The sequence below is a fragment of the Convolutriloba macropyga genome, unplaced genomic scaffold (assembly GCF_964194025.1).
Source record: "Convolutriloba macropyga unplaced genomic scaffold, txConMacr16.3 SCAFFOLD_3390, whole genome shotgun sequence".
NCBI lineage: Eukaryota > Metazoa > Xenacoelomorpha > Acoela > Convolutidae > Convolutriloba > Convolutriloba macropyga.
The window spans coordinates 1-18,287 of record NW_027451104.1 but is presented as its reverse complement, the minus strand read 5'-3'; the positions used below and the strand labels follow the sequence as shown (position 1 = coordinate 18,287).

General features: G+C 41.2%; 1 protein-coding gene across 1 annotated transcript; it reads right to left on the bottom strand.

Annotated features, from left to right (window-relative positions):
* Window positions 1-1,672: 1,672 nt before the first annotated feature.
* LOC142356411 (uncharacterized) lies at window positions 1,673-14,153 on the bottom strand. The gene is made up of 3 exons (XM_075408326.1): window positions 13,856-14,153; window positions 5,219-8,088; window positions 1,673-1,687 (listed from the first exon to the last, which is right to left on the bottom strand). Exons 1-3 carry the CDS (start codon window positions 14,151-14,153, stop codon window positions 1,673-1,675), a joined length of 3,183 nt encoding a protein of 1,060 aa, XP_075264441.1.
* Between the last annotated feature and the right edge of the window lie 4,134 nt (window positions 14,154-18,287).

Below are 18,287 nucleotides of genomic sequence, written 5' to 3'. Positions count from 1 at the left end.
CAAGTAAGAGATGCTGGTTCGAATTCAGTACTGGTCCATTTTCACAGTATTTGCACCTGCCTGCTTAGACTCCCTAACAGGTTATGGGCCCAGCACTTCCTCCAAGAATACTGTACAATTTCAGCACAATCCTTAGATGAATTCAAGACTTCAAAATTAAACATAATCTTTGCAATTATCAGACACTATTTGGAATTTTTTTAGGGGTATATATAGTGAATTCTTGCAATCTGCGTGGTTCCCATTATCAAATAATCTTGGTTTATTTTGATCTAAAATTTAAATGTTTGCTGATTATTTCTTATTGCCAATCTTAATGATTTCTCTGATCTCTGACGTTTCTTCCTCTCTCCCTCAGCCTTTTAACCCTCTTTTTCAATTTCCTCGCATTCATGAACTGAGCTCAAGTCCCCTACTGTTGGATGACATTGCTTACGAAAGGACTCCCCTCTCATTGGGTGAGTTCAATAAAAATTCGGCCTTGTTTCTAATAGAGGGCTTGTTTTTGGAAAACGCTAAAGTTTCATCATATCAAAAAATTGATACGTAATATTCATCATTTCTTAAAATGTTTATGCTGAATGTATGGAAATTATGCCAGACAAGTAATGGATGTACAGCAAAAATTTGGTTAGAGTTCTGATAAAAGTTGAGTTATTTTAAGAAATGTGCCGAAGACAATTAAAGAAATAGCCGAACAAGCTTTTATGTTTCAGAAACAGTTTCAAAATGTGCTCTATCCCTTTATGTATTTGGAGCAGTGTAGGAAGAGGAGGCTCTAGTTCTATAGAACAAGGATCAAGACTGAGCTGAGGTGGTGAATTCTAAGTAAAAAATGGGTTAAAGCTGTTACAATTGTGTGTATTAAGGGTTGAAAACTTGTAAATTGTGTATAAAAAATAGACTGACAGCTGCTGGAAAATTTGTTTTCAACGTAAAATCTGAAATAATTATCTGGTTAATGTTTTGCCAAACCTTTTTTTGAGCGGCGGCCAGCCCTTTTCTCACATAATGTTATTGCAGCAAAAATTCAGGCAAAGCAAAAATTACCCGATCTGCATCATATTGCAGTCTGATTACTGGTCGCCCTAAAGTTTTCTACGGTCAAGATTGTTTTGCCCCGGAGATGTTTAATTGCACAGTAATTTCCATTCATAATTAAAAATCAATCACTGCTGAATTATCTCTAATTTATTGAGCAGAGAAACACACAGCTGCGAAGAAAATTAGCAAGACATAGTGTTTTTTTAAAATTTATATTGATTGCAAGTTAAGATCAATGTGATTAGCCCATATTTATTATATTTACAGAAGCAATTATATTAACAGAAGCATAAAAATTGTTAAAGAAGTAGAAGTTTTAGAATTGTTTGGTCTTAGAAGTAGTTCAGAGTTCAACAGATCAGAAATGCTATTAGCGTTCGCATTTCCCTGTGGATTTATTGCACCGTTGACCAGTGTGCCAACTGCAGTCCATATCATTGCGGCAGCCCCGTTTCATCAAATTTGAGTCGTATTCACGCCTCATTTCATTCCAATCAAACTGTTCACGTCGAGATGGGAAGTCCCACGAGTCATCTTGTCCTCGTTTATTGTATGAGTAGGGGTTGATGGCGAGGAGCATCCCAAGACAGGTTGCAATCACAGCAACTTTCATCAACATCATTTTGGATCAAGGTCTTTTAGTCTGAAACAAAAGGTCAGTCCTCTAAGATTCTGAAACCAGACTGGATTCTTTTTCTACAAGTTAGAATTGTACAATTGCATTCCCAAAAGACAATCATTTGTATTTATATTGGTTTCCATAACTTTAATTTCATTTGTTTTGAACTTGCTCGGATTCGTCTCACAAGAATCTTCTCACACACCTGCGCATCATTTTATTTTACAAAAACTAAGTTGAACTTATAACCAAATGGCTATACATACTTTTCACAGAAACAGAAATCAACTCTGCAAAATTTAGTGACTAACGTCAAAGACAATAAAGGCTGTTTAATTTTTCATCTTCTGCAATTTTCAACTATTGATCACATGAGCAAAGTAAACAAAAATTAAGACACCTTTCCACGAAATGCAAAAATTGGATTTTTGCATACTTGAATTGGCAAAAGAAGATCTTGTTAGTCTAAGTGCTCGTGTTAGGTCTTGAACACATGTCGTATGATTTTGTTTTTACTGAGAACGTATTGCAGGTTAAAAACAAGTTTCGTGCAACACATAGAAGATCTTGAAATTATATTGCCTGTAATCTTGCAAGAGAATGTATAGATCTTGCGTCTTTTTACATGATTGTTGCAGGTTTTTCGATCTCATTACAAGAATCTTTGTTTGAAGTGAGTTTTTTTCCTGAATATTTTTTCTTCCTTCTGTTTCCTTCCATTCTTGGTAGAGCAGTTTTGTAATTAAAAAATGTAACCATAGGAGAAAATCGATAGATCACATTGAAAACTGCACCTACTCAGTTCTCTGAAAAAACAACAAAACTCAATTTGATACAGCTCAACAAATTTTCTTGTAGAATGTATTAAGTTTTTTCTTTATATCAAGTTAACAAGTTCATATTGTCTCCGCAAGTCTTATACCCTGCAAAATTACTGCAAAGTCTGAAAATCAGCTCAATCTGTCGGGTTAGATCTTCTCTGAAGCTAAACAAGATCAAAAACTAATTGAGTGTGCCCGGAATAATGACCCGAAACTTTTTAAGACTTTTAGAATGAAAAAATTACCACCATAGATTCGATCACAGAGAGTTGCTCTACCAAACATTTAGATATGGGCTCGGAATTTATTTTTAAAAAACTGAAAAAATGACTGCTTAAACATTGTCTGCGTTTTTGTGAAGAAGGTTGAGTTGTCAATTTTTATTTGTCGTGCAGGAAACGAATACAAGCAGAGATTGTCCTAAGTGTCGTTGGCTGACACACACATGATAGCGTTTAAATCAAAATGCACAAAAAAGTATTTGAAAGGTTTGAATGCTCTTGCACACTAGATTAATAACTTTTTATAATAACTTTTCTGCCAAGTCAAAGTATTGTAAAGTTTCAACAAAAACACCTTTAAAAAGAGTAGAATTCTTTTTTGCTACAGAAAGCGATTGTTCATATCTGAAGAATTTCAAGTCTAAATATCTCCTGATATTATTAACCAACAATAACTTGATTAATTTAAGACATTGTTTAAAAGTAGTATCTTGGTTCTCTAGACTGAACTGTAGGTTAAATGTTCCTCAAAAAAAGTAAATGCTGAGTCAAATTTCAAAACTACGACAATTTTTCGAAAATAACAAAGCTTGAAGTGACGAAAGACGAAAATACGCTCACAACTATGAAGACTAAAATAATAATCTTTTTGCTAGCTATTTTTCTTATTACTCTTGGTTAAATAAGAAAAAGAGAAACGTACCTTTTTTGAAGTTGATTTTTGTGATTATTCAGGAGCTACTATGTTTGTGAAGACTGAACAACTACTCTTCAGGGAGTTATCTAAAAAATGAATTGACGATTATTTGATTCAGTATTTAACAACAGATCACGTGTTGAATTTGGTCGACTGTTAAATTAGTTCTCATTGGTTATTACATTTTAATGATAAAATGGTCTGACCATAAATTGTTTTGAATGAGCACCTTGGCTGGGTAAGTTTCTTGACCAGGGCGTGTAACAGACATACATGTATTTTGTATTCTTTTTTGGGCGGCCCGAAGATTATGGATGAACTTAATACAAAAATACTTTCGTGAACAAAAAAATAAATGGAGAAGTAGATAATGCACACCTTCACATATGGCTATTAAATGTATTCTGAACTCATTTAGTATCATATACTGCCAGGAACCACTAACAGATACATATATGCGTTGTATAAATGACAGACGAGTCGTGTCTTAAATGTTTAACAGTCGTACTTAATCAATAATCTGATTTTTTGAATACAAAATATAAGCCATGTGTTCGAAGAGTTATAGTATATAACGATGAACACAAAACTTTCGTAAGTTGTCTGTTATTAAACTTTTCCCCTCAGTATAAGCTTCATAGTTATGCAGTTCGAATTTGATTTTTGTCTAGATTCACCGATCGGCAACATTCATGAGGTTAAAGATAAAAAAAAAACAGTATAACTGAAGAAAGCGTGAACAAATTCAAAGTCCTATGATCTTTAGGGAACCAAATCTTTAAGCATCCGAATCTCTATGGATCCAAATTACAACCATTTATGCATTTGTTTTCTGATCACTTGTACTTGTACTACAACTAGTTTTTTTCTGAGTGAGTTGTACTTATGCTTGGTAGCTGACCTGGTTGACTGTGTTGTAGGAATCTGCCAGACTCTTAAAAAAATTTGCTATCGTCTTTTTTCCTTCAGAAAAAAATTAAAATTGCAAGATACTATCAACAACGTTTTGTCGTTCAGAATCTTTAAAGGGACAAAATCTGGAAGAAGGTTTTTGAATAATGGCAAAATTATGACTAAAAAATTTATCCTGCAGGGTTCCAACAGAAACCAAAGAGAACTCGTTCCGCTTGAGCTGAATTCTGTTTGTTTGACAACAAAACGTTACTCATTTGTTCTGAACTAAGATAATCTGCACGTCTCTCTTCATCCTCTAGTCCAGTTGTTTTTGTAGGAGCTTTCTCTGTCTTCAAGATCTCTATGAGCTAGCACAGTTTCTCTGCATACTTTCCGTGTTACTACATTTTTGTTCGGCGATCATCCTGCGGATTTGCATCAGATATATTGCTCCAAAAAGTAGTGTTTTACATATTTATTTTTATTATATATATATATATATATATATATATATATATATATATATATATATATATATATATATATATTGTTCTATATATATATATGGGAACAAGTTCTCTAGTCAATAAATTTTTTTGAGTAAAGGTTTTTGTTACAGTTTTTTTGATGATTACATATTTGCGGGTAACCGTTTTCAACTTGTTCAAGGACTTGAGTCAAGTTTTCATGCGCTTGACTTGATTGTTTCACAACAAGCTCCAAGAAGAACAAGGGGCCAGCAACACGTTTGGACATGTCGTCGAAGAGCCCAAGTTGCCTAGAAACCGTTACGTGAAAAAAAACTATAAAAACGTGGCTAATCAGCCAAAACGCGTGCGAGTGCGGAAACGGGGCGAACGAACGTACCGTAAGCCGTTTTTACCTTCACCACACGGTGTTGTCCATCTCGTCCAGGGTACACCTCCAACACACGCCCAAGAGGCCAAATTCCACGAGGAGTCATGTCTTTCAGGATCCAGACAACATCATTAACTTTAAGTGGCGACTGGTTGTTCTCATTCCATTTTGATCTCTTGAGTAGTGTCGGTAGGTATTCTTTGACAAGTCGCTTCCAGAAGTGGTTCATCATCTGTTGCAGATTCCGCCATGTCCTGAAGCTGGCTGGAGTCTGGCTGTCAATTTTTCCTGGTGGCAGAGAGTTGAATGGACGACTAATCAAGAAGTGGTTAGGTGTGAGAGGCATCTCGTTATCGGGAAGATCAGCGACATTTGTGAGAGGTCTTGAATTCAAGATGGCTTCGCTCTCTGCCAGTATTGTTTGGAATACGTCAAGTGAGAGTCGTTTTGAGCCTAGAATGATCAGCAGCGTTTTTTTCGCTGTCTGTATCAAGCGCTCCCAAACACCGCCAAAGTGGGGGCCATAGGGCGGGTTGAATTTACAAGTCGTGTTTGTAGCAGCAAGAGCCTTGTAAATTTTGTCGTTGTTAAGGCTCTTTACACTTTTCTTCAGCTCTTCTGACGCTCCGATGAATGTCTTTCCATTATCACTGTACAGCAGTTCTGGTTGACATCGTCTACTGGTGAAATGTCGAAATGCATTTAGGAAAGTACCGGTGTTGAGATCTGCTGGGCAGCTTTCAAGGTGGACTGCTCTCGTGATCAAGCACGTGAAAATCAAACCATAATGTTTTTCAAGATTTCCTTTTGTGTCCTCTATATAAAATGGTCCAAAGAAGTGGACACCACTATTGGAAAACGGGAATTGTGTTGCGGCTGATGGGAAGCGGAAATCGGGAAGAGGAGCCATGATCGGTTGTATGTTCTCTGCATTAAATCTTCTGCATAAAAAACAGCAAAACTTTATGCTAAGTAGACACTTTCGCAAGCCAAATACGTGGTATCGTTGCTGAACAAACGCTTTGACGGGTTCTGTTCCCTGATGAATGCATATGCGATGAGCGTGTTCTAGGTACAAACGTGTGATTGTGTCTTTCGCATGCAGAATAATTGAACACTTTTCTATTTCAAGTGAATCAGGAGCAAATTGAAGTCTTCCACATGAACGGAGTATACCGTTTTGATTGAGGATTGGGTTCAAAGACCGTAGTTTGCATTTACTGTGGGGCTTGAGGCCCCTTTTTAATGATGAAACTGCCGTGTGAAATGAGTTCTCTTGAGAATTTCTGATCAAGTGCTTCCGAGATGAATCAATGTCATCGGTTGTGTACTGTTGTTTGCTGTCACGAAATTTCTTCGCTCTGAACAGTAAGTTAAAGACAGTGGCTAAGGTGAGTAGCATTTTCGTCCAAGACGAAAAACGTGCTGGGTCTATGATTGGCTCTGGAACATTTGAAGCTGTAAGTGCTGTGGTTGCTACGACAGCTGGTTTCGAAGGTACAGCCTGGTTACTGATTTGCTCTGATGATGACAGAAACTCTGGAGGTTGCAACCATTTGAGAGATATTTCACGTGGATCTAGGCCACGAGTGCCATGGTCGGCTGGATTGTTCAATGTGGAAATATGTCTCCATTGTTTTGTTTTGGTTGATGCTGCAATTTCTCTGAGTCGGTTCGCAATATATACAGATTGTTTTTTGGAAGATGCAATCCAATCAAGGACCACCTGACTATCAGTCCAGAATTGAGTTTTGTTAAATGCGAAAGAGGATTCTTTCACGATTGTAGAATGTAGCCTAACTCCAATTACTGCAGCTTCGAGTTCAAGTTTGGGTACGCTTGTTTGCTTTAATGGAGCAACTTTACATTTTCCAATCAGCAAACAAGTTTCTGTTATCTCTGAATGGTTGTGTGTTATTCGCAGGTACGCTACGGCTGCCATTGCAGCTGTTGAGGCATCAACAAATATGTGTAATTCAGCACTACTCTCAGAGTAACGAAGACTTGTTAGTGTTCTGGTAAGATGTACTTCAGGCATTTCGAAGTATGAATCTAGTATTTTCTGAAGTCTTCTGCGTATTTGTATGGGTAGTGGTTCATCCCACTTTTTCCCATTTTTCCAAATTTCTTGGAGAAGTATTTTGAAACGGATTGTCAAAGGTGACAGTATGCCGAGGGGGTCAAATATCGAGCATACAAGGCTAAAGATTTTCCTCTGAGTATACTCAATTGCGTCCGTTGAAAAATCTGTTAGCGATTTCATAATGAGGGTGTCACTTTTCAGATTCCACTTCTGCCCAAGGACTCTGACAATTTCACTTTTTTCTTCAATGTCATGTGTTGGTATGTTTTTCAGAACATCGGGTTCATTAGAAACAAATTTTGTGACTCGGAAGCCACCTTCCTGGAGACTCTGAATCGTTTGCTGAACTGTTTTAGTGGCATTCGTTACCGTATCATGGGACTGGATGTAATCATCCATATAAAAGTGACTTTTGACGGCTCTGACTGCTTCGGGATACTTATCTCCGTTTTTATCAATGCAATGATTCAAAACATAAATTGCGCAGGATGGGGAGCAGGTAGCGCCAAAAATTAGTCTTGTAAACTGATACTGTTGGATTTCATCGTCGTTTATCCACAGGAAACGAAGGGCTGACTGGTCAGTTTGGTTGATAGCAATTTGCATGAACCTGCCTTCGATGTCCGCGAGGACTGCAATTTGATTTTCACGAAAGCGCATAAGGACTCCTAGTAGGCTATTAAGTAGGTCAGGACCTGTTAACAAGTTGCTGTTTAGTGATTGTCCGCGGAACTTAGAGGCAGCGTTTGCGACGCGCCGAACCTTGCCGGGCTTGTTAGGATTCTCAACTGGGTGATGTGGGAGATACCAGATTCGATCCGGTGGTGGATCTTGCATCTCAACTGGTGTAGCTGTAAATCTATTAAAACAGTCTACCGTTTTGGAATTTCAATTTCAAATATCAAGCAACATTGAGCTCATCGATGATAGCAACGTACAATCCAATAACGTATAAGCATCAGCACGATCATAGCAACAAGTGTCTTTAGACGGCAAAGTCTTTTTGCTCATTTAACTGGTATCAGTCTATTTCTGATACTTGAGATCAAAGCTGGTCACCATTCTATTCGAAACCGTGCAAAAAACCGAAATTTATTAAGTTCAAACGAGCCTTACTTGATAGGTTTAATTATTAGGTTTGACGGAATTATGTTATTTGCACTTTTTCTGAGCTTTGTACGCAAATTGGAACGATTTCTATGCATATTTAAATCCGTACATAAATACTCGAATCTGATTGGATGATATATTTCTCGCTTACATCTATTTAGTTACTAACATCCTCCGGCCTAGAAGAAGATGCTGGGAGAATCGGTACTAATTTTACAAGCGGGCGAACGAGCGATCCGGAGGACGTGCGCAATACGGCGGAGCGTGCGACGCTGTCGGAACCGTAACGAAGTTCAGTGATCCGAGCAGTGGGGTAGTAACCCCTTGGGTTGGTCTCTTCAACTACCCAAACCAAATCACCGGTCTTAAGGTGATGGTCGGCAGGCGTCTGCCACTTGGAACGTCGGTTCAGCGCCGGTACGTATTCTTTGATCCAACGAGACCAAATAGCGTTAGCGTAGGACTGCGCGCGGGCGTAACGTTTACGGTGATCAAACTCATCTACGCCAATGATGGAGGGGAGACTACGTGCTTGGTTACCGAGGAGAAAGTGATTAGGTGTTAATGCGCCTAGGTCGGCCGGGTCGGCGCTTACGGGCGTTAACGGACGCGAATTAAGTGCATGTTCGACCAGACAAAAAGTGGTATTTAAAACCTCATCTGTGAGGCGACGTGTTCCAAGGATTGTGTAAAGTACGCGCTTAAAACTACGTACTAGCCTCTCCCAGATGCCACCCTGGTGTGGCGCACTGGGCGGGTTGAACCTCCACTTGATGCCTTTGTGGGCAAGTTCTACAGCGATGTTGATGGTGTTCCACTTTTCGATGTTCTCGCGTAGTTCTTTTTCCGCGCCAACAAAGTTAGTGCCATTGTCTGACCAAATAATGGCTGGTGTACCCCGACGGGAGACGAACCGCTCCACGCCCATTACACACGAACTGGCGTCCATGGACGGAACGATTTCAACATGAACGGCACGAGTAGTTAAGCATGTGAAGAGGAAACCCCACCTCTTCTCGGTAGTCCTACGTACAGTAACGTAAAACGGGCCGAAGTAGTCGACCCCGGTGTTCGTGAAGGGAGGAGACTGGTATGCAAGTCTTTCTACTGGGAGATCAGCCATGATGGGTTGAATAGTGGCAGCGCGGAACATCCTGCACGTAAGGCAGTTAGATTTAATGGAACGTAGTGAGGAACGTAATTTAAGGATAGTATAACGTTCTTGTACTTTTGCCCGCAGGTAATCAATACCTTGATGATGTTTGACGTGCGTGTGCCTGAGGAACAACTTTACAAATGCATGGCGTGCGTCCAGAACGATAGGATGTTTTACATCAAAGTCAACTTCGACCAACCGCTTGATGCGGCCTGCCGATCGGATTAGACGATTTGGCCCAATAAAGGGAGAAAACGGGGCAATACGGCTACTCCGTTTAACGGGTTTGTTTTCGAGAAGATCTTTTCTCTCTGCATTGAATGACTCCCCTTGCACAAGATACTGGAGATGACGCTCGGCTTCGTCAAGCTCCGTGGGGTCTATGATGCTACCATCGACGTTACGGTAACATTCGTGAGAAGGTAACAAGCGGAGTGCGTACGCTGTTATCCGTAGCAACTTCTGATAAGAACTGTACTTATCGAAGGGAATTAGTTGCGGGGGCGGTTCCTTAGTTGACTTGGTTACGGATGCGGCCAATGATGTATTGGTTTCGTCAGTTTCCTTAGTTACTATACCAAGTTTGATGTTTTTAACTACTTCGATGCTTGGTTCGAACGGGAATTCCTTGGTTCTTAAGAAATCTGGACCTCTTACCCAGCTACTTGATTGCAAAACCTCAGCGGACATACCACGAGTACCGGCATCGGCTGGATTATCGCTTGAGGCAACGTGGTTCCATTCGTCAACGCTAGTGTGTTCTAAAATCTCGCAAACACGGTTTGCAATAAATATTGGGTGCTTGGTTGCAGAGTTAAGCCATTGCAAGACAGTAGTGCTGTCGGTCCACATGAAAACCCTGTTGACTTTTACTGTGAGAGCTCGACATATATCTTGTTTCAATCGAGCGGCCAGTAGCGCTGCCTGTAATTCCAGCTTTGGAACAGTCATGACCTTCATAGGTGCTACGCGAGCTTTACCCAGGACAAACGCAAGCTCCGTTTGGGGCCCACTCGAAGTAGTTACTCGAGCTCGGAGAAATGCAACGGCACTGAAAACTTCTTGTGAACTATCGCCAAACATGTGTAGTTCCAGGTGTTCAAAGTTTCCGGAAAAGTAGCTCCTTGGTATAGTGATTGCGGCAAGTTTGGGTAGTTCTACACTCCATTCGAGGAACCTTTCAACAGTGTCTTTTGGTAATTCTTCATCCCAATGCTGCCCGCTGACACGCCAGATGTCCTTTAGTAACAATCGGGCGCCAACAGTAAATGGTGCCACTAGGCCGATGGGATCGAACACCTTAGACACTAGGCTCAATACCAAGCGTTGTGTTAAAGACTTAGTTACTGTACTGGAGGTATCCCGACTCACAACTAGAGTATCATTGTTGTGATCCCATTTCAACCCAAGCACGTGCGAAGAATCCTCCTTAGATGAGGCAATTACTTTTGGTTCGGTAGACTGAGTTGACCCATCAATTCTATCAGCCAGATTTGGTACATTGCTTACAAACTTAGTAAGCTTAAACCCACCTAGATGGAGAAGATGTACCAACTCCTTCGATCTTTTGAGGGCCCTCTCAGGTGACTCCACCGAATCCAAGTAATCGTCCATGTAGAAGTTTTCTAGGACGGCTTTGGTTGCTTCCGGGTACTGATTAACATTGTCCCGGGCCGTGCGTTGCAGTGCATAGTTAGCGCATGTGGGCGAGTCTTTAGCCCCGAATATATGGCGCGTGTATTGATACACTACAACATTTGTTGTGGGGTCCTCCCGCCACAAAAAACGCAGTGATGGCTGGTCCCAATCAGGGACACCCACTTGGAGGAACATACCCTCGATATCTGCGGACACGGCAAACTGATGTTGACGGAACCTAAGTAGTACGTGGATTAGGTTTTGGAGCAGGTCGGGGCCAGTGAGCAAAGATTTATTCAAAGAAGTACCGTGGAACTTTGCTGCACCATTTAATACCCTACGCACTTTTCCCGGTTTGTTCGGATTGATTACGGGATGGTGTGGTAGGTACCACTCTCTATCCGACCGTTGCTCTACCTTGTGAGCATCAGGGACTGTAATCAAGTAACCTTTTTCCAAGTCTTCACGGATGGTATTAGCATAGGTTTTTTTCAATGATGTATCTCTCGATAGCCGCTTTTCGAGAGACTTCAGCTGTACCAGTGACGAAAAGTAGTTATTCGGGAGCTGGGTGTTGTCATCAGCCCATAACATACCGACATCGTATCTTTGGCCGTTATGGAAGGTTGTTGTTTCAAGTATTTCCTGCGCGCAAGCATCCGCTGCGGATCGTGGGTCAACTTGCTTGAACGCGCCGTACGATTCCATATCATACCAAGATTTAACCTGACAAGCTAATTCAAAATCCTGTTCAATATTGGCTTTGAAACACACCGAGACTAAACTTGAACTTGACGGGAGTGGGCCACTTAAAACCCAACCTATGGGCAAGCGGACAGCGAACGGTGAGCACTTTTCGTCGGCTGAAAAATACTCTAACGGGCGGATGGCATGGTAGACATCCTGTCCAAGTATCATCTCAATTTCTCCATAGCTATATCTTACTGGATCTAGAACTGCCAAATGTGGGTACGTTTCTTGCATGGACTTCACGTCAATGATGTCGGAACCTACGTTTAATGTTTCCCTCACGTAGGGACGTACGGTAAATGCTTCGAAGTCTTGATCTTTGTGAGGTGTCACAGTCAATTGAACCACCTTTGTGTCTATGAGTTCTTCCGTGTTTATACCCTTGACGGTCAGTTTTAATGCGGTACCCTGCAAACCGAGTCTGGCTGCGAGACTATCGGACACCCAAGAGTTACTGCAGGCGGTATCGCATAAAACCAACGCCGTAGTATTGGCACCAGAAGAATTAGTAAGTTTCAGTTCCGTGACCTGAAGGAGGCCTTTAACATCCGTCACGGAAGACAAAGTGGTTGTTTTGCTTGGTTGCTGTTGACCCGTAGATGGCCTACTTGTACCTGCGTTCGACTTCGAAGTATCGATGTTGTTGTTTGTTGAGGGTTTAGCTGGAAAAACTCTTTCAGCTCCATGAAGTAAGGTGTTATGGGAGCTGTTGCAACCATCTTTCCTACATTTACGGGGACTTGGGCATTGCCTAAACATGTGTTTATCACGCAAACAAGAGAAACAGAGCTTTGCCTCAGCCACGACCTTGGCTCTCTGCGTGGGGGTCTTTTCCTTAAAGACACGGCATTCCCACAACCGGTGGCTGCCTTTGCATACAATGCAACTAGAGAATGATGTTGACGGAGATCTCTGTTGCGGCTTAAGGTTACTCTTCTGTTGCGTATTTGCAGCAAATGCCTTTGAAGCAACTTTTGATCTGGTTACTGAGTTGTTGGTATCCTCAGTCCTTGCTTTAAGTGCGGTATTCTACATTAAATCGTGCGCTTCGGCCTTCTCTTTTAACCAATCGTTGAAATCAAGAAGAGTAGGTTTCACCCAATGCTTTTTGACCGTGAAGAGGGACCATGACTCCTTCATATTGGGTGGTAGCTTCTGTACGGCAGTGTTGAGAAGCGCAGCACTCTTTAAATCCGAATCATATGACAGTGATTTAAATACCCCGACAAGACTTGAAATGCACCCCGAGTAGTTAATGATGTTATCGCTATTGTGCATCTTCAATGGTGGAAAGCTGTTGAGTTTGTCCAAATGAGCACTTACGACCGCCTGTGGTTGGCCAAATTTACGTTCTAAGGTCCTCAGTGCGTCTTTGTACATTGCGCCGCAGTAGGCGAACTCAGCTATAGCTGTTTTAGCTTTACCTGTTACGAGGGTCTTAAGGTATGTCAGTTTTACATCATCAGTTAAGGACTGAGAGTCAATTGCGCTTTTAAATTGACCATACCATTCGTGCCACTGTAGGGGATCCCCATTGTATTGGGACAACTTCCATTCGGGTAGCGGGTCATTCCTCTTGCTAGTTAAGGCGTCAGTGAATGCCTTAATCAAGCTTGCATTTTCAGATACTGACGTTGGAGGCGTGGGATGCGGTGGGCCACCCCAGCACAATGGTATTGGAGCAGTATGCCCGTATGTTGGATGTATAACCGGCGTGACGAAGGGTGGCACGATGTTAGTAGTTGTACTAAAGGGGTTAACAGGGATGCTACAGTTAGCTGCGTAGTTGCTTTTTGGATTATGTTGTGCACTCATTTGCAAGATGGGATGGCTGATGGTGGGGTTAGCTGTGCTTGGGGGTAGGTACGGTTGAACATTTTTGTAGGCGGTAGCATTATTTGTCGCCTGGTTTACGTTTGGGGGTTTATTCTGTGGAAAACTCCACAAGTTTAGATCAAGGTTACAGTTCTGGGGAGGTCTTTGTGCTGTAGGACACGGTACCAGGCGGGTTTGAGGTGAATGGACAATGTTTTGTTGTGGAATGTTGGGGATAGGTAAGTATGTTGCTGTGCTCGCTGGAATGGGCGACGGAATCACGGGAGGCTGAGGATTTAATAATTGTTGAGGCGGGATTACGGGTGGCGGGTTCACGAGTGGGTTTAGAGGTGGAGGGACATCATGCGGGGAATGGGCAATAGGGACTTGTGTTTGGTGTTGAATGTTACTTTGAGGTGGATTCTGTTGTTGCGGAACATGAGGCATTGACATATGTAATTGACAAGGCACACTGGAGCTTTTTGGACCCAAGAATTGATTTATTTGTGGGTTTGTTGAAAAATCAGGTACAAAGATGGCGTTCGTTGGTGCAATAGCGGGTGACGGTGGCCGGGGAGGTTGCATAGGTGGCTGAAGTGGTGGAAGTGCAACATTTTGTACGTCGACTGATACTTGGTTCACCCTACCACTGCCTGAGGGACTATGTGCCTGCTCGACTCTTTGATCAATGAGTGATTGCTGCAGTTGAGCCTGGAGATATTCCCGATATAAAGCTTCCTGCTGGGCAACAGAAATTGCAACTCCTGGCCGTGTGTACTGAGAAAGCATTTCAAGATGATGTAAGTTATCGGCAACATCACTTGGGTTTTCTGGAGGATTACTAGGGGAAGTATCTTTAACAGGAGGGTCGGCGGTTGCTGAACCAGGACGAGAAAAGTTTAACTCACTTGAATTACCTGCTGGAAACGAATTTACCCAGTCCTGAACAAGTCCCTGACTTCTATCTGATCCCCTATCTTTAAACAAATTCAGTTCACTTGAGTGGTGACTAAACAATGAATGATTATCCATTAAATCAGCCTCATCTAATTTAGCTGCTGCAACACGCTGGCGGTGGTCTTCCTCCAATTCTTCAAGTGCCATCTGTTCCATTTGTATTTCAAGCTCCTTTTTTCTCATGGCAATTTCGTGTTTTTGTTTAGCGAGGCGCATGGCAGCTTGTTCTTGTTTCTCGGCCTCTTCGCGTTTTAGTTTTGCAATGAGAAATTCATGTTTACGCTGGCTAGACATTGATGATGTTGTTCGGCGTGAACTTCTCTTAGATTGGCCTTGAAGATTAGCGCCCTCACATACGGTGTCTCGGTCAGCAACTGAGTCAATATAGCTTCTAGCCGCAAGCAAGAATTTATCATTGTTCTTGGTTACATCATCCAACCATTGCTCAAGGACAGGGTAAATTGAATCTGGGTTCTCCGCTTTACTGGCTAAGTCAAATAGTTCTTCATTCTTATGCACCAGTTTACTGAAGACATCCTTTAACTTAGAAACCAAGCGTTCAACTTTAACCCTCCTGTCTTGACGATCTATGGCATCTGTGATGTCCTTATGGATGTTACATAACTCAGATTCTAGATTAGATCTTGCATTGAAGAGCTTTTTCAATTTCTCTTGCTGTTCGGTCATGATATTGAAGTGGCCAATTTATCAATGTAGAGTAACTTTCAACCAAACACGTGGAATGAGGGCTATACCGAACCCAAATGACGACGACCTGATAATCAAGACGTCGAAGAGCAGAAAAGAAGTTACCGAGTATTGAATTACTCGGCGAAAGTGATTAACAAATTATAGAGTGCGTCTAATGTGCTTGAAAGCAACGTGAGACTATACAGGAACACAGGAAACCGGGGAAAGAGGACTGAGTGGACGAAGCACGACGAAACGGGAAGTGAAGCGGACGGGGCGGGAAGGACGGGCGATCGGCGCGCAACGCAACAGGGAACGGAACGGAACTGGCAAAAACGCGGGTAGTAAACGGGCGACGCAACGGACGGGACGGAAACGCTGAACGAGCGACGCACGAAGAAACGGGAAACGAGACGGACACAACGGACGAGCGAGTAGCGCGCAAAGAAACGGAAAGGCGGGTCGGAACGGGCAGGAGACGGTTAAGCAGCGAGCGGGGAGGTCGGAAACCACTATGCTAGCAGGCCAAAGCAGCAAACTCAACCAAACAAACTAGCCGTAACTCCAGAACAAACTTAAGTCACACCCTAGGAAGAAGGAGAGATGCTACTGCAAGAGACAAACTAGCACAAGTCATTATGGGGCTTTACATATGAAAATAACAAACTAAATTACGGCAAACAATAGTATACTAAAAGGATGAAAAGAGCAAAAAAATTACTAGCCGTAACTCCAGAATAAACTTAAGTCACACCCTAGCAATAATCAAACCTAAACATCCGATCAGCATACCAACAATATTAAACAAAATACAGCAAATATTAATTAATATGCAGCGCTTTTGTAGTCTATGAAAGCTGGAAAAGTGAAGAAACAATCTAGCCGTAACTCCAGAATAAACTTAAGTCACACCCTAGAAGGCAACAAACCAAACCAACTAACAATCATACAGTTACACGCAAACATACAGCAGCAAAAACTAATATACTATAACAGGAAGGCTAGTAAATTAGTAAAGTTGAAAAGTCAAAGGGCAATCCAGCCGTAACTCGAGAATAAACTTAAGTCACACCCTAGAAAGCTATAAGACCTTAACAACAAACCAGCATACTAGCTTACTCAACATACTACAGCAAAAACAACTTATACTTCATCACATATGACATACTACATCGAAAATCGGAAAAGTAGTGAAGAAAACGAAAAGCGAAGTTTTGGGAGAGCGACGTTAATGAAAAAAAACGGAAAACGGAGAATTGTAAAGTTGAAGAACGAAAAGAACGCAGACGAAAAACGGTATATAAACGAGCGGCGAAGAAAATTATGGGAATTGGATAAATTTTTGTAGGCCGGAGGTTGTGAAAATTTTCACAACTTTTTGTGTGATGAGTTTCACTCAATTAACGAACCTTCTCGTTGAAAATAATAAATTTGACGAATTTGTTAAAATTTTATGCTTTAGTCAATTTTTTTCAAAATTCTGGTCAATTTTTTCTGCAAATTCTTGATTACGGAACGGTAATCCAATAAACTGGACGGATTTAATCTCGAAAATACGGTTTATCAATATTCGGTATTGATTTTCTAAAGTTTTTTGAATTGCTTCAAAATTGACCAAAATTTTTCAAAATCGAACAATTTAGCATAATGTTTTCTCTATTTTCTCTATATCAAAGGTTATTTTTGATATACAAGCCGACTTGATCACATTTTACAAATTTCTCACAATTCGACCAAAAATTTTCAAAATCGCTGTTTTTTCGTCTCCAAAAATACTTGTGGGGGGTTAATGGTGACCTCTTACGGATGATTTTCACGGATTTATCTGATTATACAACCCCTTAAAATTATTTTTGAAAAGTATCAGGGGTTGGGTTCCTTGCCGTCTAAAAGCAGTTTGATAAATTTATGACATCAGTTCAATGTTTTTGAGTTGGATTTAATCTTACAATATGCTGGCTTAAATGTTCCTGTGTAGCAGAGAAAATAGTAGATTGAGGATCCAACGTGTTGATCTGGGTAGCAGTCAAACACAATTGCCACATCATGAGTTTCTGAGGATTAATTCCCAATTTCTGGTTTGGGATGACCGTGGGTTTTGGGCAGCGTTGAGGGTATCTGCAGTGGTGCCCGAGCCAACTATCCGGGGTCCAGCTGTGAGTGTCAATTCTGTTGGTTTAACCTCGGCGCTTCCTTGAAATAAGGGCAAAACTTTTCGGTTGCGGGTCGATTTTTTCCCTCAACTGTAGTGGCGATATTTGATTTATTGACAAAACTTGAGCCAGGACTGGGTTGAAAACAATTGCAGCCGGTGTTATGATTCTCCATCATTACATTTTGTCGCTCGTCGATTAAGGGAACAGAGCAGTTGGAACATTTGATCTAATGTGTATTCCAAATAACCGGAACAGTTAATAACGCAAAGTTGTCAGCTCATACAAAAAACTGTCCCTTGTGGGGCGCCATAACAAAAGGTCGCGGCCCCAAAATGTAGCTGTAAATCTATTAAAACAGTCTACCGTTTTGGAATTTCAATTTCAAATATCAAGCAACATTGAGCTCATCGATGATAGCAACGTACAATCCAATAACGTATAAGCATCAGCACGATCATAGCAACAAGTGTCTTTAGACGGCAAAGTCTTTTTGCTCATTTAACTGGTATCAGTCTATTTCTGATACTTGAGATCAAAGCTGGTCACCATTCTATTCGAAACCGTGCAAAAAACCGAAATTTATTAAGTTCAAACGAGCCTTACTTGATAGGTTTAATTATTAGGTTTGACGGAATTATGTTATTTGCACTTTTTCTGAGCTTTGTACGCAAATTGGAACGATTTCTATGCATATTTAAATCCGTACATAAATACTCGAATCTGATTGGATGATATATTTCTCGCTTACATCTATTTAGTTACTAACATAAGTTGACAA

Coding starts and splice junctions, on each gene's coding strand:
- LOC142356411 (XM_075408326.1), bottom strand. CDS start 14,153: ATGCCTCATGTTCCGCAACAACAGAATCCACCTCAAAGTAACATTCAA. Junction 8,089..13,855: donor ACAAAGACCTCCCCAGAACT/GTAACCTTGATC, acceptor ATAGATTTACAG/CTACACCAGTTGAGATGCAA.